The sequence below is a fragment of the Culex quinquefasciatus genome, chromosome 1, assembly GCF_015732765.1.
Source record: "Culex quinquefasciatus strain JHB chromosome 1, VPISU_Cqui_1.0_pri_paternal, whole genome shotgun sequence".
Classification (NCBI taxonomy): Eukaryota; Metazoa; Arthropoda; class Insecta; order Diptera; family Culicidae; genus Culex; species Culex quinquefasciatus.
Genome location: NC_051861.1, coordinates 131,075,703 through 131,102,758, shown reverse-complemented (window position 1 = coordinate 131,102,758; position 27,056 = coordinate 131,075,703). Strand labels below are relative to the sequence as shown.

Sequence of the window (27,056 nt, the reverse complement as noted above, 5' to 3'; positions counted from 1 at the left end):
GTTTTGGTTATTAGGTTATGTTATATTGTATTTATAATTATATTCTCTTTATTTAAGTATGAGATGAACTTACATTTCATCAGTGTTATTAAAAGATAAAAGAAACCATATATTATTCAAAATACAGCCAATTAATGTCAAATGCTTGATAAATAAAATGCACCTTGAATTTGCTTTTAGAGTTCATAAGTAGATCACTAGTTTCAAGATTTAAAGCTTATCAATAACTCTGGATATTTATTTAAAAAGTCGTATATTTATTTAAAAATTTATATTTTTTTCGCTTTTTGGTTGTTTCTGAATAACCCTGACAAAAGGCGGTTTCAAAAACACCCATAATCTAGCACATAAAATTTTGTTTATCGGTCATTTTTCTCAATAGTTTGTGATATGGCATGCATATTTAGCTTAAAAAATGCTTAGTATTTAATGATTTAAAAATTCTGAAAGAAAGTTGGAAAAAATCGTAATTTGGGATTTGAAGCTACCCTGATATCAAAAAATACAAATAATTTTGAGAAGGTATTTTTTTCCTTCGATTTGGTGTGTTCGGCAATGTTGTAGGTTTTTAAAGAACTTTTCAAAAAAAGAATAGGTACACAGAAACTAATTTCAATTCATTTTATCGCAATTTTCTCAAAATAGTTATTTTTAAATCGTATTTTTTATGGTATCTTTTGAGTTGGATTTTAGGAGTTTCGTACCAAAGTTTTGATTTTTTTAAAAATATGATTTTTAGAAAACGTAAAAAATATGATTATTCATTTAATTTATCATAAGCTATTCTTATAAATCATGATTTTGAATTTTTTAATTTTTATAACTGGTGCTTAAAATATTTTTTATTTTTTTTCTGGACACTAAAACTGGAGTTTAGGATGGTGCAAAATCTGGTACTAGAGATACAACTTTTTGAGAAAATGTTGTAAAAATCGAAAAAACGAACGAAGAAATTTCAAAAATAATCTTAGATGTGAAATTGAATTTGCAATCGAAAATTATTCAACAATATGATATAGTGCACCGTTTTCAAATAAAAGGCATTTGTCGGTATGTTTTTTCGAAAAATGTTTTGGCATTTTGAAAATATTCCATGACTCCAGCACTCCTACGAAAAAAAAATTTATGTGTTGGGATAATAATCAGTTTTTTGCACTGTTGATTGGTTTTCTGATTACAGAAATAAAGTTTTTTTTTTGAAATTGTGTGAGGTTTTCTCAGTGTTACCTAATTTTCTATCATTTTTCAACTTACGTTATCTCCAAGGTTATCTCTAAAATTATTAGTTCTATTTTCAATGTTAAAGAAACTGTTGTGAAAATTAAAGTTCTTTAAAATAATCTGTTGAGTTTGACATTTTAACGCATAAATTTACTCAAAAAATTTATGTAAATTTTATGTTAAAATTACACAAACTAGAGTAATAACCATATTAATTTGATTTTTAACGGTACAACTCGTTTTTTATAATTAGCTGTGTAAGCAACTGTCCTTCGTGGTTAAAATATGCAATCGCAAACATTTTTTTTACAGAACGTCGTTTTGAGTATTGCAACTTTGATAAACATGTTGTATTAAAATTATGTACAAATAACAAGTAAAAGAACCTCTGCTCCTTCTTCCCACGGTGCCCCTTCCTCTCTCCCCTTCAGTTTCCTTTTGACGACAAATTTAATTCACTGACGAGAAAAAAGCCCACTCCACCCCACTCACTGCCTGACTTCCACCCCACCTCTCTTATATTTACTAATTTGCTGGCTTTTTTTCCAAAGCCCAAAGCCCTGCACTGCGCTTAGAGACCAGCACACCACTTTCGGGTCGTCGGTTGCTTTGATCGGGTTGTCACCAAGTCACAAAATTTGTCCGCTCCACTCTCTCTTTATTTTTTTCGTTTTGGAAAAGAATGCTCTCTTTTTTGCTCTCTCTTTCTGTCTCGCAAAGACCCCGCGACAGTATTTTTTTCAATTTCTTTCTTTCGAATCTTTTTTTTTTCGTTTTCGCCAAATGTTTTGTTACTCATTTTTCGTCGTCTGGGTTTTCCCGGAGTGGGAGTTGAAAAACGGTGTGAATTTCCTTTTGCTTTGACTGCCGGACCTGCTGCTGCAGTGAGAGACCTCCGAGGGAGAGAATTTCCCAGAGAGAGCGAAGCGAAAAAAAAAAAAGAATCCTTGAAGGATCGACACGGGTGTGTGTGTGTGTGTTCGCGGGCCCAAACCACACCACCACGTGGCCGCCAACACCAGAGAGTTGGCGAAATTCTGTTCTAGTTCTAGCCGTGAAGCGCCACCACGCGGAGAGAGTCGTCCTGGTCCTGGAGAGTGTGTTGTTCCACCCGTCCGGATTGTGTAACTTGGGTGGCCGCAGTTGACGGATTCCGTCTGGCCTGGCCACATCCGGTTTGTCACGCGCACGCACACACGGGTCGTGAACCTGCTGCCGATTCTTCATCTTTCCGTCTGACGTTGAAGAATCGGCTCCGGGTCAGTTTTTCGAACCCGGAGACATCCGTCGTCGAATTTTTGGCGTGTGTGTCTGTAACCAAGTGCGCGGCTGTGTGAGTGAGAGAGTCTGCGACGTTGCGAGAGGGAGACGGGACGATGCGTGAATTGTTTGCAAAACGAAGAAGCAGCAGAAGAAGAACGCAAGAAAGGACTTGTGGAGCTTATTTATTGCTTTTGTTGTTGTTGTTGTTGTTGTGTTTGTTCCTTCAAGGGGGGAAGCAACAACAGACAGATGCAATTTAAATGAGAGGACAGAAATAGTTTTCACGTTTGGACGGTGTGTGAGTGAAGAAAGCGAGGAAGAAGAAGAAGACGACGAATAAGTGGTTGGACACGGTCCAAATGGGGAGCAATCAACGCAACAGCAGCAGCAACAGTCGCAAAACGGACGAACGACATGTGATTGGAGTGGATTGGATTGGAAAAGTGTTTTTTTTTTGTCTTTTTTGGCAGGGAGAAGGAATAAACCATTTCGGGATTGGATTGTTTGTGATTGTGACGATTTGTGTGTTGAACGGTGTGACGATAACGGAATTGGGATACTCAAGAAACTGGAAAATCGTTGTTTGCTTGTATCACTCAGAAGCTTAACACAAAACCATAAAAACATGCTTTGAAATTCAAATGAGATAATCCATATATTCATCAATTGAGTCCACCTGTTGAATGTCTACTGTGTAACTGCCATTTATTTGTCTTGTTATTGCAAAGAGGTCATTTACTGATAAATACTAGTTTAAGCATTTGTACAGAATGGCTGATCCGGATTATTTCTGTAAAATAACTGGACTTGAAAAAATTATTCAAATTCAATCATATCGATTGGATTGGAATAAAAGTTTTGCACAAAGATCTGTGTCATATTGGTCATGTGCAACATAACCCCCTACACATTTTAACATCAAGTTCGAGTTTTTCGAGCTCTTTTTATGCAAATTTGATTGGTTGATTGACTCTTACAGTACCAAATCCACTATTCCCAAAATATCGCAATATATTTTTTTGTCATTTTGGACGTCATTTGAAACATAGAATTTTCAAAACAATTTAGCACATTTTTAGAGCATGACTGAGCTCAACAAAAAGACGTGAAAGTGATAAAAAACTAAAACAAGAAAACGTGACTCGATCATCCGTATTTTTTTTTTTGCAGGGAACTGGAATATTCAAGAATGGGCTTGAATTGTTCATTTTCCTGCAGATTCGTATTTTCTTTTACTTTTTGTCAGGAAAATACTTTAAAATATGTCTATTACTGATTTAAAAATCCTTCAGAAGTTTATTTTTTTAATTGTTCACTAGATTATTTTTTTCCAATATCATCAAATAGAAATCTGGTAATTTTGACTTTCCTTAACCAAATTCATGCAAAATTGTTAATATTTATTTATTTTTTAGACTAGTAATTACTAGTTTACTAGTTAATACAGAGCAGTTCTCTAGGATTTCGGTCATTCGATTTTTTTTGTATTTTTTAATCCGACTGAAACTTTTTTGGTGCCTTCGGTATGCCCAAAGAAGCCATTTTGCATCATTAGTTTGTCCATATAATTTTCCATACAAATTTGGCAGCTGTCCATACAAAAATGATGTATGAAAATTCAAAAATCTGTATCTTTTGAAGGAATTTTTGATCGATTTGGTGTCTTCGGCAAAGTTGTAGGTATGGATACGGACTACACTGGAAAAAATGATACACGGTAAAAAGGTGATTTTTTATTTAACTTTTATCACTAAAATTTGATTTGCAAAAACACTATTTTTAATTTTTTTATTTTTGATATGTTTTAGAGGACATAAAATGCCAACTTTTCAGAAATTTCAGGTTGTGCAAAATCATTGACCGAGTTATGAATTTTTTAATCAATACTGATTTTTCAAAAATCGAAATATTGGTCGCAAATTTTTCAACTTTATTTTTCGATGTAAAATCAAATTTGCAATCAAAAGTACTCTAGTAAAATTTTGATAAAGTGCACCGTTTTCAAGTTATATCCATATTTAGGTGACTTTTTGAAAATTGTGGCAGTTTTTCATTTTTAAATTAGTGCACATGTTTGCACACTTTTGGAAAAATATTTTGAAAAGCTGAGAAAATTCTCTATATTTTGCTTCTTCGGACTTTGTTGATACGACCTTTAGTTGCTGAGATATTGCAATGCAAAGGTTTAAAAACAGGAAAATTGATGTTTTCTAAGTCTCACCCAAACAGCCCACCATTTTTTAATGTCGATATCTCAGCAACTAATGGTTCGATTTTCAATGTTAATATATGAAACATTTGTGAAATTTTTCGATCTTTTCGAAAACATTATTTTCAAAATTTTCAAATCAAGACTTACATTTCAAAAGGGCCAAACATTTAATATTACGCCCTTTTAAAATGTTAGTCTTGATTTGAAAATTTTGAAAATATTGTTTTCGAAAAGATCGGAAAATTTCACAAATGTTTCATATATTAACATTGAAAATCGAACCATTAGTTGCTGAGATATCGACATTAAAAAATGGTAGGCTGTTTGGGTGAGACTTAGAAAACATCAATTTTCCTGTTTTTAAACCTATGCATTGCAATATCTCAGCAACTAAAGGTCGTATCAACAAAGTCCGAAGAAGCAAAATATAGAAAATTTTCTCAGCTTTTCAAAAATATTTTTTCCAAAAGTGTGCAAACATGTGCACTAATTTAAAAAAATGAAAAACTGCGACTATTTTCAAAAAAGTAACCTAAATATGGATTTAACTTGAAAACGGTGCACTTTATCAAAATTTTACTCAAGTACTTTTTGATTGCAAATTTGATTTTACATCAAAAAATAAAGTTGAAAAAAATTTGCGACCAATATTTCGATTTTTTGAAAAAATCTGTATTGATTAAAAAATTCATAACTCGGTCAATGATTTTTTGCACAACCTGGAAATTTCTGAAAAGTTGGCATTTTATGTCCTCCAAAACATATCAAAAAATAAAAAAAAAATAAAAATAGTGTTTTTTTGCAAATCAAATTTTAGTGATAAAAAGTTAAATAAAAAAATCACCAAATTTTTTTTACCGTGTATCATTTTTTTCCAGTGTAGTCCGTATCCATACCTACAACTTTGCCGAAGACACCAAATCGATCAACAAATTCCTTCAAAAGATACAGATTTTTGAATTTTAATACATCATTTTTGTATGGACAGCTGCCAAATTTGTATGGAAAATTATATGGACAAACTAATGATGCAAAATGGCTTCTTTGGGCATACCGAAGGCACCAAAAAAGTTTCAGCCGGATTAAAAAATACAAAAATTAAAATTGAAGAAAAAAGACCGATTTCGTAGAGAATTGCTCTACAGTCACTTTTTTACGGATTTTTCGGGTCTCCTACGAAAGGCCGAATCTCAAAAGGCCGAATCCCGAAAGGCCGAAATTCAAATGGCCGAATTACTCGAAAGGCAGAAATCTCATAAGGCCGAATCCCAAAAGGCCGAACGCTCAAAAGGCCGAATCTCATAAGGCAAACAGCGCCCGAAAAGGCGGAAACGCATTCCAAACTTCGTTTGGAATGCGTTTCCACCTTTTCGGGCGCGGTTTGCTATTTTTATTTTTATAAACCATAGTTACGTAACAAAAATTGGTTTCTAAATAAAGAAGGCATAACTTTCTAGCATTGCTTCTAACTAAATTTTTAATGTTTCTATTTATTTGGCGCAAAAAATTAATTGTGATAATTTGAATTCATTTAAGTACTTGGTGACGAATGATCAAATTTCGGTTATCGTCACCATAATTCAATAAACAACAAGATTGAAACACTTTTGAAATGCTTTAATTAATTCTACTCTACTCATTTGTATGCATGGTAACAATATGATCGGTAAAGATAAACATAACGTATTCATTATGTACTCATTTCGCTCAAAATTATAAAAAAAGAACACCGTTCATTAGTTTACTGTATCTTTGAACATCATAATCAATGAAAATCGTGAAAATATGAACAAAATTCTGAATTCCATAATCATTCTGCCTTTCGAAACATTCGGCCTTTTGAGACGTTTTGCCTTCTGAGCAAAAGACTAAATTCGGCCTTTTGAATTTCAGCCTTCCGAGATTCTGCCTTTTGAGTTTCGGCCTTTTGAGGCAATCCCGATTTTTCTAATGTGTAATACAGAAACTGTTTGAATTTTTTTATTTATTTTTCTATAAAATAAGCAAAAAATATGGTTTTAAATCATAACTAAAGCAAGCTCTAGTTGAGGTCCAAAAAAACTTATGCTGCTATCAAAATTTAGCAGAATATCATTGAATTCATGAAAACTATAGAAAATCGTTAACTTTTACGTCTTTTACCTATCTCTAGCCTAAAAAAATGAAATTTTGTTAAATGAATATAAAAAACTTTTGTTTAAACAGCAGTAAAAAGCGTGTTTTATAAATAGTTTAAAATTTTATTATAAGTTTACAAGTTTACAAGTTTTATTAAACAAAAAAAAACTTGGTCAATTTTGTACGCAACCTGATTTTTTGGGTAATTTTTGCAGGGACACAAACTTGCAATAAAATTAGCTTTTGGCCACCAACCTCGAAAAAACGAAAAAATACTGAATTTCAAATTTTATGCATAATTTTAGAACTTGATTCTGAGTCGACATGTATACGTGAAGGTGAGTCCAGGAGGTTTTTTTTTCAGTTAATTTCGATTTGGAGTCCTTTTTTTTAGAGAAGAATGCAATCATATTTTTTCTAAGGAAAAAAATGAATTTTGCATTTTTTGTAATATTTCAGGTTGAATTTAATAAAAAAAATGAGAATTTTCGAAAAACGGTTTGAAAAACATTCTTGAATTTTTTTTAGGATTTGAGTTTCAAATTTTTTACAACGTTTTATGAAAATCAGAATAACAAGTTGAAAAAAAATTGTTTAAAAAATTAAGAACTAGATTATTTACACTTACAAAACTTCTGCTTTTTTTGAAAAGCCATATCTCTGCATACAAAAATTAGATCTATTAATCTTTGAAAATTAAAAACCTGAGAGATTTTTTTTCGAAAAAAAGCTTTCAGCGATTGACATTCATAATTTTTTGCCTTCCTCACTTTACTGAGGAAAGGCTATAAAATCACTCGAAAAACGAACTTTTTAGTTAGACCTCCTAGACCTACCTTCATTTGTACATATCGACTCAGAATCACCAGCTGAGCAAATGTCTGTGTGTTTGGCTGTATGTAGACATGTGTACCAAATCAATGTCACTGGAATATCTTATCACAGGCTCAACCGATTTTGGCCGGAATGGTTTTAATCGATCCGTCTTAACGTCCCCTAAGTTGCTATTTAAATTCATGCAGTTTGATCATGTATTTAAAAAGTTATGTTAAAAAAACTGTTTCATATTAAATTAAAATTATGGTAAAAAGGGTGGTTTTTTCATGAAACCCTCACATGTTATATATTTTTAGAAAGCATATGAGAAGACCTTTCTTGTGGACTAAGAATTATCAAGATCTGACTTACCTATCTATAATTACAAGCAGTTTAAAAAATGGTCTGAATTTACATAACCTCAAATGGTCCCGTCTGGTCGCCACGAAAAAAGCCTTGTAGAGGGATGCCATTTTCCTGAAAGGCGGTGTCTGTATAATCTTGACAAAAAGTCTGTAGGAAGTCTGTTTTTTTTATTCGTCACTTATTTTTATTAGGACCTCTTAGGTGCTGCGATCACGTTAGGGGAGATCCATAAACCATGTGGACACTTTAGGGGATTGTAATCACTCTATAAATGAGAGGAAGGCACCAACCACCTAAAGGTGGATCAAGTTACGTTTTTTTATCAAATTTTAAATTTATAAACAAAAAAAAAATATATCAGGCTTAAACTTGAAAAACTCTATCAATGTTTAGCAAAAGTACTTTTCGAATACAAATTCAATTTTACTTCTGAAAACGATTTCAAGAATGTTTTCCAATTTTTTTTTCGAACGTTTTCAAAAAAATATATTTTTCCAATTTTTTTTTCGTTTTATAGACAAATTTTACTCAAATAACCAACTTTTCCTGTAATTTCCTAGTAACGAAACGGCCTATTCCATCGCCCAAAAAGCAGTGCTGAAAAGTACTCTCCAGCATCAGTTTGGGTGCTGAAAAGTTCATTTTTTAGCACTTTTATCGAAATGTAGTAATGTTACTGTTTTGTTTTGCAATTTGATACTTATCTGGACAGCAAATAACATTTAAGCGGGCAAACAAACGGTTCACTAAAAAATCCAATTTAACCATCTGCAACCCAACTCAAAAATTGCCAAAATTAATTTTTTATAAAGCGTTGGGAAGAATAACTCGTAAATTTTATTGAAATTTTAAGGTTAAATTTTGACTTGTATAACTTTATTTGACTTAGCCAATGCTTTGTGAAATGTTTTTTTTTCTGGGGTCTGTGTTTTTCACTAACTAAAAGGAAATTATGTGAATTTATTTCATGAAAATAAGTATGCAGGAATTTCTGTAATACCCAAGACTATGCTTCTACGAATTTTTATATAATAAGAATGATAATGGTATCATTATATAGTAGAAAATGTGCAAAACAAACAAGAATTGAAAAATTGTATGTAAAAATCTGAAATAAAAACTAAAAATGCAGCAAGTTATAAAGGAAGGTGTAAGAATAAACCAAATTCTTTAAGAAACAAACATAAACTAAACATGATTATTACAAATAATATACTAAAAACGGAACAAGAAAAATTTCAAACAAGAAAAGTTATTTTTTTCGTAGAACCAAAGTTACTTAAAATTACCATAAAAAATTACATTGTAGGGTTAAAAGGCGTTTTCCGGAATTAAAAAAAAATGTGTTCAAATCGTTGCAAAATTTGTTTTTTTTAGCACCGTATTTATAGTATTTATCCAACTAGGTAAACCTCGTTGGGTAGTTGTACGGCTGAAGAAAATCTTCTAAACAACTAATTTTAATCACTTTCAGGAGTTTAAATTTAGAAAAAGTGATCATATTATGTGTTGTTTTTTTATAGTTTCATAGAATTAATCTAGAGCAGCAATTCTCAACCTTCTTCTAGACTGGTACCCCCTACCGTGTAAATCAAGTAGGCCCGGTACCCCCGTTGAGAATCGCTGATCTAGAGTGTTTTTTAATGGTCCAATAAACAAAAATATTTTTTTCGATTTTTGGGTGTTTTCGAACACTCAAAAACAAAAAGCAAAAATGGAACATTTTGTTTATTAGACATTAAAAAAATCCAGAAATTTAAATTTTAATTGAAGATGAAGATAACGGTTTTGCTAGAAATAATTAGATTTTAAAAAAGTCAATCGCATCTGAGTGATACAAGGAACGAGTGCCTGCGAAAAAAGAAGAAGAAACAATACTGTAGACTGTTCGTGAAATTATGTGTGTGTTAAAATAAAGTGATATTTGAAAAAAAAAACAATTTTAAAACAAGTACTAACCGTCAATTAACTCAAAAACAAGTGATAAAAAGCAAACAAATAAAAAAAACGATGGGCGCCGCCAGCACCGGTGCCGAATCGCTCGAATGTTGCACGGACAACGCCGCCGAAGGTGGCGCAGGTGGCGGCGGCGGTGCTGCCGCTGGCCGTGGCCGCAATCAGCAACCGAACCACGTTCCACCCGTAGCGGCCACCCCCGCTCCGCCAGCTCAACCGTCCCCGGCGGCATCGGTTCCGAACGGGCGGCCAGCCCGCAACGAAAACCCAACACTGCCACTCGTATTGATCTCCTCGAACCACCTCCACCAACACCAACACCAGCAGCCTGCACCACAGATCAGCACAGCCTTGCCGCAGCACCGTCAGCTTCCACAACCACCGGTCCCGGGGACCACCAACCTGGACATTGAGAACAACAACGGAGGAGGCGTCGGACTCGGTGGCCATCATCTGTATGTTAATCCGCAGGGGAGCTTTAATTATGATTACTACCTGCAAACGTTCTTCGACGAGCAGCACGAATACTTCAACCGGCTCAACAGCATCAACAACAACTTCAACAACAACAACAACAACTACGCCACTGTCAACCATTCGGGCTTTGGGCCGGCGTCGATCTACTCCGAGCTGGAGACACCGATGACGGTGGACGGCGCGACCTCCACGAATCTGTCCGCGTCCTGCCAGTGTCTGTTCCTGCGCTACTGCAAGCACAAAAAACGGGCCCAGGCCAAACCGTCCAAAAAGAAGCCGCACCAGCCGGAGCCCAAGCCGGAACCGGAAAAACCCAAGCCGAAACCTCCGGGCGGACCCCCGCGGAATCGAGGCGGTGGAGGAGCCGGTGGCCGCGGCGGCATGGAAGGTAACGACGCCGACCCGATGATGAGGCGGCCACGACGCCGAAAGGACAACAGCGAGCAGGACCTGGCCTCCAAGCAGCAACAACAACAGCAAGGACAGCAGCAGCATGGCGACGCCACGTTCGATCCAAGCATGCCAACCCAGCAGCAAGCAAAGTAAATATGAGTTTGAGTTTTTTTTCTCTTTCGCGCGCGCGCCTCCAGTTGCTGTCGCCACCACCACTCACCTCACTCTCTACACACAACCGCCCTCTGCCGCCACACGTGCCTCCAAAGCCTACTCTGCTACTGCTTTCTACTGTACAGTTGCCACCGACTGGCTGAAAGCTTGCTGTCTGCCTCTCTCTTTACTGTAGTAGAATTGAGTTGGGTCACGGATGAAACGACGGGGGGTTTGGTGCAGCCAAAGGGATAGAAAGGGTAAATTTGGAAGGCCTTTTTTAGTGCAAATGTATTAAACACAATGCTAAAAATTAATAAGCCATGTTGATAAATTTTCTATTTGCACACGTTTTTTGAAACTCGTTTAAATAATAACAAACATTTCTTTTTGTTGTGATTTAAAATAACTTTTATTTGATTTTCGAAAGCCTTTTAGAGTCATTTTTTCTGTTGATTTCTTGTCAATTTATGTTAGATATGGGCTCTAGTCAACAGAATTAAAATTTAGTTTTTTTTTAGCCAGCTCTTATAACTTAACAAATTTAGGGTAAAAGTATGTTGTGCCTATTAAAGAAACCATGCGCCTCCATTGAATCTAACTTTCTTAGAATAAATCTATGGAGGCGCATGTGTTTTTCACATTCCGTCAGTGATTTTAACAAAAAAATGCAAAAAATGTACATTGTAATTTCATAAAAATTAAAAATATTTTAAATCCAGCCCAAACACGCTAAATATGATGATCAATGAGAAAAATGCGTTTTAGATTGTTTTCAGTTGATTTGACTTTTATTTTCATTAAAATTTTGAAGTTTTTGAAAAAGTATTTTTTGCCCCTGAATTTTTAAACCAATTTTGAAGGGGGGGGAGGGGGGGGGGCGACATAAACTTTGGAAAATATTTGCCACGGCCTTTTTTACAAATTCAGAGATATATCGTTTTTTGACCCATAGTCACCCCAACTGACGGTACTCAAAAAGCTTTGTTATGCATTTTTTGTTAACAATTAGATTCAAGATCCAAGATGACCTTTTAAACTGTTTGGTTAATTTCTCATGTTGTCGATCAGAGTTGAGGGATAAACACTCTAAAGCAGGCCTGCCCAACCTTTTCGGCTCAATTTTCACATTTTTGATCGTCAAAATTACAATTGTTGATTTTTTTATGGTTTCTTTGATAGAATCGGTTCTCAGATGACCAGTAAACATAACTTTGCCAAAAGTTTGAAAAAATATTTATACAAGTCGTTTTTATCTACATTTTACGTCAAAAATCAATCCGGCCCGCGGGCCGGACCAATTTTCCCCTTAAAACTTATATAAAAACGACCCGCAAAAATATTTTTTCAAACTTTTATCAAAGTTATGTTCACTGGTCATCTGAGAACCGATTCCATCAAAGAAACCATGAAAAAATCAACAATTGTAATTTTGACGATAAAAAATGTGAAAATTGAGCCGAAAAGGTTGGGCAGGCCCTCTAAAGTCTAGTACTGACCTAGAATTTATTTTTGCACGGGGCAATTTTTTTTTTGAAAATCTTGAAAATTCGATTGAAAATTATTAGAAATAGAAATTGCTGATAAAATGAAATTACTAAAATTTAAGGTTTATAAAAAAAAAATTAATATGTTTTTATATATTAATACAGATTCTTAGTAGGTAATTAGGGCATAGATTGCCTACAATTTGCAATTTTTTAATACTCAGTCCGTTGCAAATCTTTTCCAAGTCAGGAGGAAAATGTTTTTCAAAATGCAAAAAAACTGTTTGTTTTTTCAAAAATCGCATCTTTTTTCAAGAAACTGTTTAAAAAATATAAAGACCATTCCAAATTTTATTTATAAAAACTAAAACCAGAAAAAAATTGCAAAAAATACATAAGTTTTTTTATGCTGCATTTTAAACATTATCATACATTGGATTTTTATTCCATGGTTTTAAAAGGAAAAGAAAAAGAATAGCAAAAGGTTAATAATTATTGATTTATTTTTTAGCTTTATGGTTTTATTCTTTCAAAAAACTAAATATCTATCAGTCCACGCAAACATTTTTTTTACAATTTCAATATTTTTTCATATAAAAAAAAAGGAAAAAAGGTTTTCAATTGTTTTTCATTGAACACGAGAAATCTTTCGATTTTTATTTTATTGGTTTGTCACGTTATTTCAATGAATTAAACTGTAAACATTCATTTGTAAGTTGATTTTTTGTTTAAATTTTCAGATATTTTTGATATTTTCTCAACATTTCATTTCTAGGTGTTTAATACGAATTGAATGTATTTGAAATTTTTTACAAAATATTAAAAAAAATATTCGAACTAATCAGCAAACAAAATTATTTTCAAACAAGTACGCTTGAATTCCAGACTTTTATCAACTTACAGACAAAAATCCTCAAATTCACGATTTTTTTCGTTTTTTTGCGGATGATGGTAAATTCTAGATTTTTTTTCCGATTTCGCAACTTGAGTGGCCACCCTGAATTGTTGATTCCATGGTCTGATTGTAGGAATATTGAGCCTGTATCTAACAATCAGCAATTCTATCATCAGAGTCAAAAATTTAAAATTGTAGGACATAATCTGCGAAAATATGTTTTGCAAAATACTTAAAAAATCGAAATTATGGTGTAAACGCACAAATTCTACAAAAAAAACAATGTTTAATTTTTTTTTCAGATATTTAGCAGTTCTGCAACATCTCAAAGATGTCTTTTAAATCCACTAAAACATTAAAAAAAATCAAAAATAAAAAATAATACATGTTTTGGGAAATTCATCATTAATATTAAAAAAAAAATGAATAAAACTTTGCCAAAGATATCAAATCGATTATTAGATTTCTTCTTAAGATACAGATTTTCGAATTTTCAAATGCCCATTTAGTATGAAAAGCTAGCGAAATTTGGACTTGTATAGAATAACTAAGGCCGATGCAAATATTTAAAAAAGTTTTTGTCCCTCGGCCCTGGCCGAGGTCAAGGGGGGGGGGCAAAAAAATAAAAAAATATAAAAATTTAAATAACAAGCCATAGTCTTCACATTTAAATGAAAAAAGTGTTTTAAAATGCATTTTACCCTAGTTCAGTTGTTTTGCAATCTTTAGTTTTCAAAAAATCTAAGATCTGACAAAAACAAAAATTGTATCGAAAAAAAAAGATTTTGCATCGAAAATTTTCAAAAAATCTTAAGATTTTTTAATGAACCCAAACATGCTAAAAATGATTTTAAACGCAGGAGAATGTATTTTAATTTGATTTCAGGTAGTTGCACTTGAATTTTCATTGAAATTTTGAAGTTTATTGTAAAAATATTTTTTTTGCCCCCTGATTTTTCAGGCCAATTTTGAAGGGGGGGGGGGGGGTGACAAAAACTTTTAAAATTATTTGTACCAGCCTAATGCTGCAAAATGTTATTTTTATTACATATGCGAAAATATTTTTTTTGTAATAAAAATGTGAGTAAATAATTTCGAAGATACGTGCTTTATATTTATAAGGATTGAAATTGGTTTTAATAAACATATTATTAATTTAAATAGAGTTTCTATTGGCTTTTCTTACAAATTTTTGTTAATGCAATTTGTATTGAAATATTGTGAAATTTTATTAATTTTATGTGTAGTAATAATAATAGTATTTTTAGTTCAACCTTTTTCAAGATAATTTTTTTTGAAAATTTATTATTTGATAAAAAGCAATGTAATTGAAAAATGATGTTAGATAAGGCTGGTACAAATTTTATTCAAAGTTTTTGTCTCCCCCCCTTCAAAGTTGGCCCGAAAAATCAGGGGGCAAAAAAAATATTTTTTTCAAAAAGCTTCAAAATTTCAATGGAAATTGAACTGCAATAAGCAGGAATCAATTTAAAATGCATTCCCCTTCGTTTAGAATCATTTGTATTATGTTTAGGTTGATTTAAAAATCTTTTGAATTTTTGAAAATTTTCGATGTTTATTATCGCAAAATGTTTTTTTTTCGCTAAAATTTTTGTTTTCGTCAAATCTTATTTTTTTTGAAAACTAATGATTGCAAAACAACTGAACTAGTTTAAATGCATTTTAAAACAGTATTTCATGCAAACTATGGCTTGTTATTTCAATATTTATATTATTTTTGCCACCCGAGCATGTGTGAGCATTTTCAATGGATATATTTTAATTAAAATATTAATGCAACAAGATTTTTTATCCAGTGCAAGTTGGATAAATATGACGAATGCTGAATTTTTTTTTTGCAATTTTGAAAAAACGTGGGTTTGGACAGCACAATGACTATAACTGTGTCGAAAAGTATTACTTTTCGATTCAAGTGCTGAAAAGTTCATCTTTTCGCTACTAAATTGTTTTTCTTGCTGAATGATAAGTATCCGATACCATAAGATTTTTTGACAAGCGAAATTAAAAAAAGTATTAATTTTTATTTATTTAATTACCAGAAAAGGTCGAAAAAGTGAAATAAAAGTTACATGACGGTACCGTCCTAGACCCTTTGGCTGCACCACTCTCGATATTAACTCACATATTCCACACCAAAAAAATCCCTTTTTTACACGCAAAAAAAACAACAAAGACCCACACACACACACACGACCACACGCAGGGTTCATGGCTTATTATTACCGCTGAAAGCGAGCCGCCTCATCACATGGGTACTTTTTTTTAGTAGCAGCAGCAGCAGGCGTGCGTGCGTGTGTGTCCGTGTATGTGTGTAACAAAACAAAGCCTACTTTTTATCATGCTGTTTTTCTTCCGTTTTCCCACAGCTTTTCCCAAGGAAAAAAAAAATGCACGGCTAACTGAGCGGGTGCCCAAGTATAAGTTGAGATTTAGTTTTGCTATGAATTTTTTTGTTTAACTGAAGATATTTTTGAATAAAGCTATTTTGATGAAAATGACCAACTTGTGTTTTTATTTTGTTTTGACAGATGTTGAATTTCGTTCGAATAGTTTAGCATTTTTAGTCAGATTTTCACTGTGCTTGTATGCAAGCCTCTCTTCAATCACTATTTCGAGCGTTCTCATGCCAAAATAAACTGTTTTCTTCAACCCACACAAACCCCCACAGCTGTACATGGGCTAGACACATAGACTCACCTTACACACACAAAAGCACACAAAAGCACACAAAACCCCACACACAACAGTAGCGCTTCTAATTTGCATAAAGTCAATCAAACCGAGCCTAGCCTTAAGGAGCAAATCAAACTGAGCTGAAGATAAAGACGAAGAAGAAGTCAAGTTCATGTTTGAGCACTGTTTTCTTGCTGCTTCTTCGAACACCATCGTCGTTAGTAGTTGGGCAAACGAGCGTGCCTAAGCTTAAGTGTGTAATATGCGAGTGTGTGTGTATTCTTGTTTGAGCGTGTGTTCGGTCGTTGCTGTGCTTAAAGTTTTCCTCTCGGTCGTTGAAACAAAAGCAAAGGAATGGCGTTTTGTGCGTGTCTGGGCTTTCCGAAGGGATTGAGGCTGAAAAACTTTCCTCATTTTGTGACAACAAAACGTTTTTTTTGTGTTGTGTCTTTTGGGTCGTCCCTTAAACTGATTGGATTTGTTTTTTTTTGTCGTTCAACCTAAACTTCTTTTGCTTACTCATGCTACGCTCGTTTTGCTTCGTCTTTTAACCATCTCGAATTGAAGCAAAAAAAACGAGAAGAAAGTGAAATCTGAAATTCAAAGGGAAGCAAACTTTACACGAGGAAAAAAGCAATCGTTTTGCCTCGTTATCGCCCGATTCGCGCCTTTGGAAAATAAAAATAAAGCAAAATTCCCCTCTCACATATGGCCACATGTTGCCGATGAAAGATTGCGCGAACATGGAATAAGTGGGGTGGCTTGACCTTGGCACAAAAGTTTTCACTAAAGAGGAAAAGAGGGGCTTGTTTGGTGGTAGAAAAGTGCTTGTAAAGTTGGCTTTTTAATACCCTCTCTGTTGGTAATGGGTACAAGGATGTTGTCGGCGATGAAGGTAAAGATATTGGAAAATTCTTTTGGAAACTTGTTGAGATTAGTTTGGGAAAAGTTTTTTTTAAGTTTGAAATTGGATTTCTACTTAAAACAGAGTTTTTCTGGTGTTTTTTTTTATACTCACACTCACCCCACAAAAACCCACAGGCACTCACACACACCACACAAACCACACACTTACTTAAACACATCCCACAAACACTTACACACACTCACAACGACCCCACATCATCTCACAAACCTCACACATACCCCACAAACACTTTGACGTGTCCCACAAAAACTCACACGTACTAAAACAGATCCCACAATTACTCACAACACTCTACTAAAGACATTCTTGAACAAACTTTAACTATTACTTCAAAACAACTGCTAAACCTTAACCAATATTGACTCGTTCGCTTCTCTCGTCCGTAATCCAACCTTCAATCCTTGATCGTCCAAAGCTATGTAAACAACCCCTCTTCGAAAGTGAGTGAGTTTAATCTTTCCTTCCATTCAACAACCAAACCCCCCAGTCGTTTGACTTCTGGCGATCCGGGTTCAATAATCCCCAACATGTGAGGATTACACGCCGTTCTAAGTTCTCACATGCTTCAAAAAGTCGAAACTAGTTGAACCCTCTTCGTTCTACATTTTAATCTGTTGTTGTTTTTCACTTTTAATGCCTTGACTTCGTCAAAGGAAATTTCGGCCCGAAAAAGGGTCACAAAAGTGGTGCATTCACTTGAAAAAAAAAAAACAACAAAAACAAAACACCGAACGAAACGGATCGGTTATTGTTTATTCGGCCGTCCGATTGAATTTATTGCGGGTCATTGGCGATTCGGGGCTCCACTTGCCAAGTCACCGAAAAAAGGAGGAGGCTTTTTCTGGGCGTGTTTGTTGCGCGGTGGGTTAGGGAGGAATTTACATTCAATTTTAATTAAATTTCATGTAAAAAAAATGCAATCAAATTGGTCAAATTGTTTTGTAAGTAGTCACAACTAACTGTATACTGAATGAAAATTGATTATGTCTATGTTGTTGCAAAATTCTATAAGTTTTCACCAATGCAACCGTTGTTCGACTTATTTGCAACATCGGTATTGAAAGCTTCTTATTTCAAAGTTGACTGTCATACCTCTTTTAGTAAGAATTACAATCACAAACAAAAATAAAAATAAGTAATTTTAAATTAAATTCATGTTGAATTCAAGTTGCAAAGATGTCACAAGAGTGAAATTTGTTCGCAGGTGGGCACAATCAAATATTTTTCGAATGAAAATTGATTACTTCTACGTTGTTGCAAAATTGTATCAGTTTCTACCATTGCAACCGTTGTACAACTTTTTTGCAACATCTTTTATTGAAGATTTTGATTACAACGTTGCCAATCGTCTCTCTTCTATTCACTATCAAAAGCATGAATAAAAAAACAATGATTTTTTTTATATTTAAGTGGTTGTTACAATTAAGTTACACAGATGTTACAGAATTCAAATTTGATTTTAAGGTCACAATAAATTATATTTTAATGGACATTGATCTGTTCGTAACTGTTTTCTAAATTTTAACGTTTTTTTTTTATCGATGGTAACCGTTTTGCAACTTCTTGTCACATCCTTATGATTTTTGTTTTCAAGTTGAAATCAAAATTTACCATTTTGCTAATCGTTCTTACAAGTCAAAATAAATGTGGAAAATTAGAATGATTTCATAAGTAAAATAATATCAAGGATTGATAAAGTAAACCTGTTTCAATTATGTTGCACAGATGTTTCTGCAAAAATATATATAGTAAGAACTAAGAAGTCTAAAAAATATATTTTGAAATAAAAATGATTAAAAACTGCTTCATCCTAGCTATGTTCCAATCACAACACAGATGTTTTCATAGGAAAAATTGTCATAAGACGGCTTCTGTAGCTTTATTTTAAATTGAAATTAATTCATAAAGTAACCAGTTTCAGCCAAGTTGCACAGTTGTTTTAATCAAGTTATAATGATGTTTATGTAGAAATATATGTGGTTTTGAGGATTCTTAAAAACTTTATTTTAAATTAAAAAAATAAAATCAAAACAAAATTCGCTCAAGTTACACAGATGTTTTAAGCAAGTTGCACAGATGTTTTTATTAAAAAAATTATTGTAAGACGTTTTTTACAAAATCATTTAAAAATAATTTAAGTTCATGATAAATACTAGTTTTAATATAATTGCTCAGTTGTTTCAATCTTGTTTCAGATGTTCCAAAAGAAATTTTTGGTTGAAAGTCTTGAAAAACTTTATTTTTAATTTAAATTGATAGCTTCTTTGTTGTTGTCATATTTCATATTTATTTACCAATGAATGCAATAGATTCAAGTTGCCGTTAACCAACGAATAACCACCATCACCATCTATTTTAGTAGTAAAATTTCAAATCAAAGTAGAACAGCTGTGAAAAAATTAATTCGTATGCAGGAAGCCATATCAAATTGATTTTAATTTGATTGCAACAAATTTTTTAAATGATTTAGGCTGGTACAAATATTTTTAAAAGTTTTTGTCGCCCCCCCCCTTCAAAATTGGCCCGAAAAATCAGGGGGCAAAAAAATTATTTTTACAATAAACTTCAACATTTCAATGAAAATTCAAGTGCAACCAGCTGAAATCAAATTAAAATACATTCTCCTGCGTTTAAAATCATTTTTAGCATGTTTGGATTTATTAAAAAATCTTAAGATTTTTTGAAAATTTTCGATGCAAAATCTTTTTTTTCGATAAAATTTTTGTTTTTGTCAGATCTTAATTTTTTTGAAAACTAATGATTGCAAAACAACTGAACTAGTGTAAAATGCATTTTAAAACACTTTTTTCATTTAAATGTGAAGACAATGGCTTGTTATTTAAATTTTTATATTTTTTTATTTTTTTGCCCCCCCCCCTTGACCTCGGCCAGGGCCGAGGGACAAAAACTTTTTTAAATATTTGCATCGGCCTTATTGTTGAAATTACAATTCAAGTCAGATTAGATTCCATTTATCCAACGTCTTTTTGAATGGTTGCAATTAGAAACCTTTTATAGAAATCAGAAATAAAATAACAAACCAAATACTTTAGCGCAAAATGTTGCAATCTAGTTGCTCAGATGCTACAATTAAGTAGCACAGATGTTACAATAACCAAATAATATTAAATTTTAGCTTTGTTTTTGTTAAACACATCCTGTTTAAACTAAACTGAAACATCTTTTTCGAAACAAGATGTTGCACAAGTGTTACAAAAGCTTCATTCAATTTTAGGAAGATAGACTAGGAATAAATAAAATGAAATTAGATTTCTTTACATGTGTTTCTTATTTTTTTCAGATTATGTTATTCTAGTAATTTGTAGCTTAATTGCAACATCTTTTTTCAAGGATTGTTTTTTACAAAATGCAAATTAATTCAAACCCACCGTGTCACCATTCATCTCTCCTCTTCTTCTACTCCCTACTTTGGTTGTTACTCCCGCTTGCCAAAATGATAGCGAGCGTCTGGCAGCCTTTGGCATCGATTTATTGCGGTGTAACGCACAGTCAGAGAGTTGGTGGACCCACAATGTGGGAAACTCCACCGTAGGGTGGGGGACTTTGTTCTTTTCTCTCTCTCTCGCTTGGCGCAGGAGGGTGCTACTTCAGGATGATAAATTTACTCCAAAAAGGGGTGGGGGGTCGAAGGGGCTTGGGGTAGGACGAAAACAGTAACACAACTAACACGCACGTAATTACTGGCTTGTGTGACGAGCGGGGTTTCGGAAGAGATTAAGGCACTGCTGTGAGAGGGGTTGAAAATTATTGCAGGGACATTTTTCACAAGTTTGGGAAAATTGAAATAGGAAATGTAGGACACACAATGCGTCTCCATCGAATGTGGCACTAATGGCACTTTATTTGTGAAAAAAGTTCACAATTTTCAATGTTAAGTGTTTTATGTTAGTGTAAAAACTGTCCTTTTTTACAAAAAATTAACTTGTAATTCTTTCTCGCAATTTTCACCACCCTAGTGCGAAAAAAGAAGAAGAGATTTGAGGTGCTAGGACGTTGTCAAAGGGGGCCCCCAAAAACCGGCGATGAGGAGAAGGAATGCGGAGTGTCAATATAGACGGCGGGTGAAAAAAGCGAAACCGAAAAAGCCATGGTAAGGGAAAAGATAAAATGAGAAAAAAAATTATAAGAAAAAAAAATTAAAACAGTACAATAATAATTCTAGTCATCTCAAAAATTCATCTTTGTCACTACTCAAACTTATACGTTTAACAAAAATGACCTTAAAAAATTTGATGAAATTATTTCAAAAATCTAGAGGACATTCCTGATGTCTTACTTTGATGCTTTTCAGTGATCTAAATTCACAAAATCTCTCCTTCTAAATTTGATGTGATCAAAGTGGTCGAATCTCGCGACAGGGTTGCCAGATATTCATAGTTTGAGATATATTCAAGAGGGTCTTCAAAGTGCTGTACAATTATATGCAGTCAGATGGTTCTGAAAGAAATACAAATTATAAATTACTGTATTTGGTCTTGTCAAATCTCTTAAATGGTGGTATTTCGTGGCAGGGTTGCCAGATTTTCAAAGTTTTTTTGCATTATGGGTATCAAACGAAGCGTAATTTTGTAAACAATTTCATCATATTTTTTTGAAAAAATAATAATATTTTCACTACATATCGCACTTTTATTATTTTTTTTTAAACTTTATGAAAATTTTAGGTTTTTACAAAACTACTATAATTAAGTGAAAATACATACAACATTCCACTTCATTTCATACCCATATTTCAAATAAAAAATGAGCCTTTTTGAAACAAAAAACGTTAATTTGTGAAAATTTTAGTATTATACATAAATACATGAAAAAATTGAAAGTGCATTCAAAGTTTCGCTTCATTTTATACCCATATTGGAAATTACACAAATTTGACTATTTTCGCAAAAAAATCTGCGTTTTAGGTTTTGTTTTTAGTATTTACATAAACATATTTAATAAAGCCAAAATACATACAAATTTCGCTTCGTTCGTTGCCCGTATTTCCAATTGATAAAATATAAGTATTTTCGAATAAATACGATATTTTAGGAAAATTTGAGTTTTTTAAAATAAAAACTCTTATAAAGTGAAAATTCTTTTAAAATTGCCAATTATGAAAATTTGAGTATTTTTAAAAATTACGGTGCTTTGTGAAAAAAGTGTGGTTCACAAAAAAACTCTAATGAAGTAAAAATTCATTCGAAATCTCGCTCCGATTTGCAAATTATAAAAATTTGAGTATTTTCAAAAATTACAATATTTTTGAAAATTTAAGAATAAAAAAAAGAAAATGCAGACAAAATTTCCATTATCGTTATCGTTTGACGATAATATAACCAACGATAATTAACCTTCTTATCATCATAACTTTTGGAGTACTTCACTGAACTTTTCAACTGTTATTATTGTTCAATTGGACCAAAATCGGTTCGAATGGCTCCCATCGAGTGCAAATTGTCTTTATGCATACAAATATTTGCCCAGTTTTTGATTCTGTAGCAAAAACTTGTCTAGTACGAAAAAGTGACGTAAACGACATTTTGACAACTGAGTGCAAATCAAAACTGTAACTATTTTGTATTGACTTTTACACCATTCTGTATTGAAAGGGTGTTTTGTTAGAGTGTTTTAAATTTTTTTTAATAGTGCTATTGTTTTAAAACAGTCCAAATTCACAATCAAAAAATTTCTGAAGGCGACAAATTTTCCGAGTTAGTTCTTAAAAAATTTGATTATATAATCCATTATAATCAAAATTATAAATTATACACATCATGAGAATTATATTTTAAAGTATTTTGTCTAATATGGCATGCTTCATTTTTAAGCTAAAATGTGTTTTTTAGGGCTGTTCAAATTGAAAATTAATGACGTAAGCGACATTTGACAAAATTTTGCGACATTTGAAATTAAATTAAATGCTTTTGAAATTTCTTCAGTTTGCTTCGGTTAGTATCATTGAATATTTTTTAAAGTGTTGTAAGATTCTTATATTAGTTGTTCCAACAGTTAAGAACATGAAATTCTAAGGAATTCTGTTGTTGAACTAGAAATGGTTTCTGATTTTTTTTTGTTATTTTGTTTTTTGTTTGGTTTTTTAATAAGAAAAAATGCTTTATTAATTTTCTAGATTACGTTCACGCTTTTGTGAAATTTTTGCTTTATATTTTTGTTGATTATTTTTGTATAAAATGTTTAATGATTATTAAATTTATATTGTTATTCATTGAATATCTGATAAAAAACAAAGAGGATTAAAAAAAAATAGCCAATTCTACATAGTATATCCTCTTCAAAAACTAAACAGTTAAAGTGTCACTCTTCCCAAGTGTAACCAACAATAGTTTATCTATCTGCCAAACCAAAATCAAGCTCCCCTCGCCTCCCCACTTCTGACTCAAATCCAAAAGCGACCCACGCTAGTGTGCACTCAAACAGATTGATGCTCACAATTTGCAAATCGTGAATGAAGTTCGACATTTTTTTTTTGCTGCTATTCAGAACCTCACCAGAGAGTGATCCATCAAAGCGGATGTAAATATTGCGCCTGGGAAATTGGAAAACTGTTCAGCTCTTCTGGTATGTGTGATTCGTTGGTGTGACTCGGTGTGCATGTGTGTGTGAATGATGGATGATGACGTTCACAGTTTGGCACCGCGAAGTTTGCCTTTAAACATTTGTTATCAGCTAGATTTATCCCTTAACATTCCCCCAAAAATCATCTGAAAAAGTGAGGTTCAAAAGTTCCCCCTTAATCTCACTTGTGCTAATTGTACAAATTTGTTCCATTATTACTCTCTCCTGCTCACAATTTCTCTCGCCAGAGTAGCTTTTTCCCAACCCTGTAATCACCTGGCAATTAGACGGTGTTCAACCCCATGTGGCGCGTCGTCACAAAAGCACAGCCCAAAACAAAAAAAAAAGAGGGAAAAAGACACACACACTGTGCTGCAACTCTCTCCACGGTGGCGCCTTGTCGCAATTAACCCCTCTCCGATTTCCCTCCCGGAAAAACTGCTCATTCCAATCAATTTACAGAAAAGTGACGTAAGCGACATTTTCCCCCAAAAAATAAGTTTTTTAGGCTGTCGCTTACGTCACTTTGTCGACGAACCTTTTAAGTGAAAACATTACAAAGTGACGTATGCGCCTTTGTTATGATTTTAACTTAAACTGTCACTTACGTCACTTTGAAGAAAATATCAGCGCAACAATTGTTCACGTGTGTTGTGCTTTCCGTGACGGTTTTTTCTGTATCATTTGCAAGTATCACTTTTTCTTCCGTTTCCCTGTTTTCTCTCGTTCTTCTTTTGTCTCTTTTTCTCTCCGCCACAACAAACAGGAGGTGCCAACCCACTGCTGAGCTTTGTACTTGTCAGAACAAAAAAAAATGGCTTCCGCAAATTTTGTGTACATGCAAAAAAAAGGTTGAATAAAAAATAAAAATAAAATGCAAATTTGTGACGTTTTTTATGAGCAAGGAGAGACCAAGGAGAATGGATACAGTGTCCTTTTGTTTGGTTTTTATTTATTTTTTACTGCCTTGATTTAATAGCTTTTTTCTTGTTTTTATTCTAAATTTGGTAAAAAAATAAACTCAACTAAAAAAATTAAAAAAAAATCATTATTTTGCTAAACAATTCACTTAATGCTAAAACACACTTGCTCACACTTATCAATGTTTTTCGTAGATTAGAAACTGTTTCTCTCTCTTTCTTAAGTTTAGCACCCGGAATGATCTTCGGTGGTTCTGGTTCCGGATTCTGGTCCCTCTTCCGGTGCCGGCTGTGGAAGCTTCTTGTGTGTAGATTTGAAGCATCGCATCGCATCGCCCCTTTTCGTAGAATTGTTGAGCCTTTTTAAAGATTTAAGAAATAAAAAAAATCACAAATTTTACGTTTTATTAAATTATTGTTGCAGATTTAAAGCAGCCTCCTAACTTCTTCACAGCGATGTTGTGCACAAAAAAAAACACAAATATTTTGTCGTTAAAATTCACGCCGCCAAAAAAAAAAAATGCAAATAAGGTTGAAAATAAATGTTATCAAATAAATGTCGACACCCAAAATGTTTCATAGTTTCTCGTTTCTCTGTGTTTTTCTTCTCTTTCTCTTTCCTCTTCTTCTTCTTTCCCTATATCTGTGTCATTTTCTCCTTGCAGGTGAGTACAACACAAATGAGTCACAGACAAAAAAGTACACAATTGTTTAGAACAATCCTTGTGTGAGTGTATGTGTCAAACAGAGCGACACTGACAGAGAGAGAGCATAGATCAATGTTGTAGACAGCACCACCGTCAGCGCACACCCCGATTTTCGGCGAAAATCAAATTGTTGGAAGGTAAAGTTTTCTTGGTTTCAGGTTTTGAGAAAATGTCCATCGACACATTTAATTTTTATGATGATTGTTAGTTATTTATGTGTCCACAAAAACATAAATATTGGGCAAAGAATTTAACCGAAAAACATGAAAAAATAATCCAAGCACTCCCTAATTATACGTTAAAAAATTGCAAGTATTTTATGAAATCCCGTTAATCCAAAATTATTGAATCATTCCAAAATCTCACCCACACAAAATCACACTCACACAAAACTACACAAAACCACATTCGGACAGAATCGCCCTCACACAGAATCACACTCACACAAAATCACACTTACACAAAGTCACACAAAACCACACAAAATCACACTCACTCTCATAAAATCACACTCACACAGAATCGCACTCACACTTACATTTGTCAATTTTGACAATTTTGAAAATTTGGACAATTTGGACAATTTTGACAATTTTGACAATTGATTGACAATTGATTGACAATTGATTGACAATTGATTGACAATTGATTGACAATTGATTGACAATTGATTGACAATTGATTGACAATTGATTGACAATTGATTGACAATTGATTGACAATTGATTGACAATTGATTGACAATTTTGACAATTTTGACAATTTTAACAATTTTGACAAAACTCACACCAAATCACACTCACACAGAATCACACAAAATCACACACACGATAGCTCATTAACTGCAAAGATACAAATTAACCCAGACTCATCTCTCCACCAAATCTGTGTCCTACCTCTGTTGCTCCCAACGTGGCAGCCAAAAAATCAAATCCAACCTATTTCCACTCCATCGAGGGCTATTCCCACCGCGGATTACGAAAACGATCCAATCATCAATGAGTAGCGTTATTATCAATACCCAGAGGCACAACCCGCATAGAAAACAAACTTTTTAAGTACTATTTATTCTATGGTCCTTGAATTATAAAAAAATGCTTTACATTTCCTATAGTTGTTTGGCATGATTTTGTGCAATTTTTCTTATCTGGCATAAAGTAAATTTTCCGTTAAAGAAATAAAAATAAAAACAGTTTGTTTTATGGTTGGTTAATGGTTCAACTACTGTTTGTCAAAAAGTAACCCTAAACAAACAGCGCTCAAATAAGTTTTTTTAATAGCTGAAATTTCAATTTGTGAAAATTGAAAAAGCATTTCGTAAACACTTATCATTTATCAAAGTGTAATTGTAAGGTCAAATGTGGTAACAAAACGGTATTCGTTTACCCGGGATACGAGAAAGTAATGAAAATGACTTGAGCTGCGCTGATTCAATATTTGCTCTCTCGCCCACTTGAAAACTGTTTCGGGCGCGAATCCTAACCGCGGGAAGGAAGTTGTTGTTAATTTTAGGATCTACACTTCGTCATCCCATCAAATCTCTTCCCGAAAATCAGAGCCCGAAGAAACTCATTCAAACTAATGGTTATTGCTGCCCCCCTGCGAAAAAAAAAAGGAAGAACCTGTCCGTCTTTTTTTGCGAGTGTCCTTTTTCCTCTCAAACAGATTCGGTCGTGTAAATTGAAACTCTCCACCTCCTCCCCTTAAAAAGGGAGAGTAAAAAAAGCAGTGACCAGCTGCGAAAATTGTGGAGGGCACAACAAGCAAACTGCCAAATGCTTTTAATAATGACGATTTATGGTTTCGTGCTAAATTTTTCGCACCACCGCCACCCACCTCGAAAAAAGGGAGGCTAAGTTTGTTGTGTTCTT

At 33.3% G+C, this 27,056-nt stretch overlaps 1 protein-coding gene across 4 annotated transcripts in view; it reads left to right on the top strand.

Annotated features, from left to right (window-relative positions):
* Positions 1-2,263: 2,263 nt before the first annotated feature.
* The window catches only part of LOC6041679 (potassium voltage-gated channel protein Shaker), a 229,733-nt gene continuing 204,940 nt past the window's right edge, over positions 2,264-27,056 (top strand). Inside the window, exons 1-2 of one of the 4 annotated variants that reach the window (XM_038261203.1) lie at positions 2,264-2,396; positions 9,802-10,971. In XM_038261203.1, coding sequence (XP_038117131.1) covers positions 10,007-10,971 — 965 coding nt within the window. In that variant the 5' untranslated portion in view covers positions 2,264-2,396; positions 9,802-10,006. Of the gene's footprint in view, positions 2,397-9,801; positions 10,972-27,056 lie in introns of those variants that run through there. The other 3 variants (XM_038261209.1, XM_038261223.1, XM_038261216.1) reach the window with 3 other exon arrangements.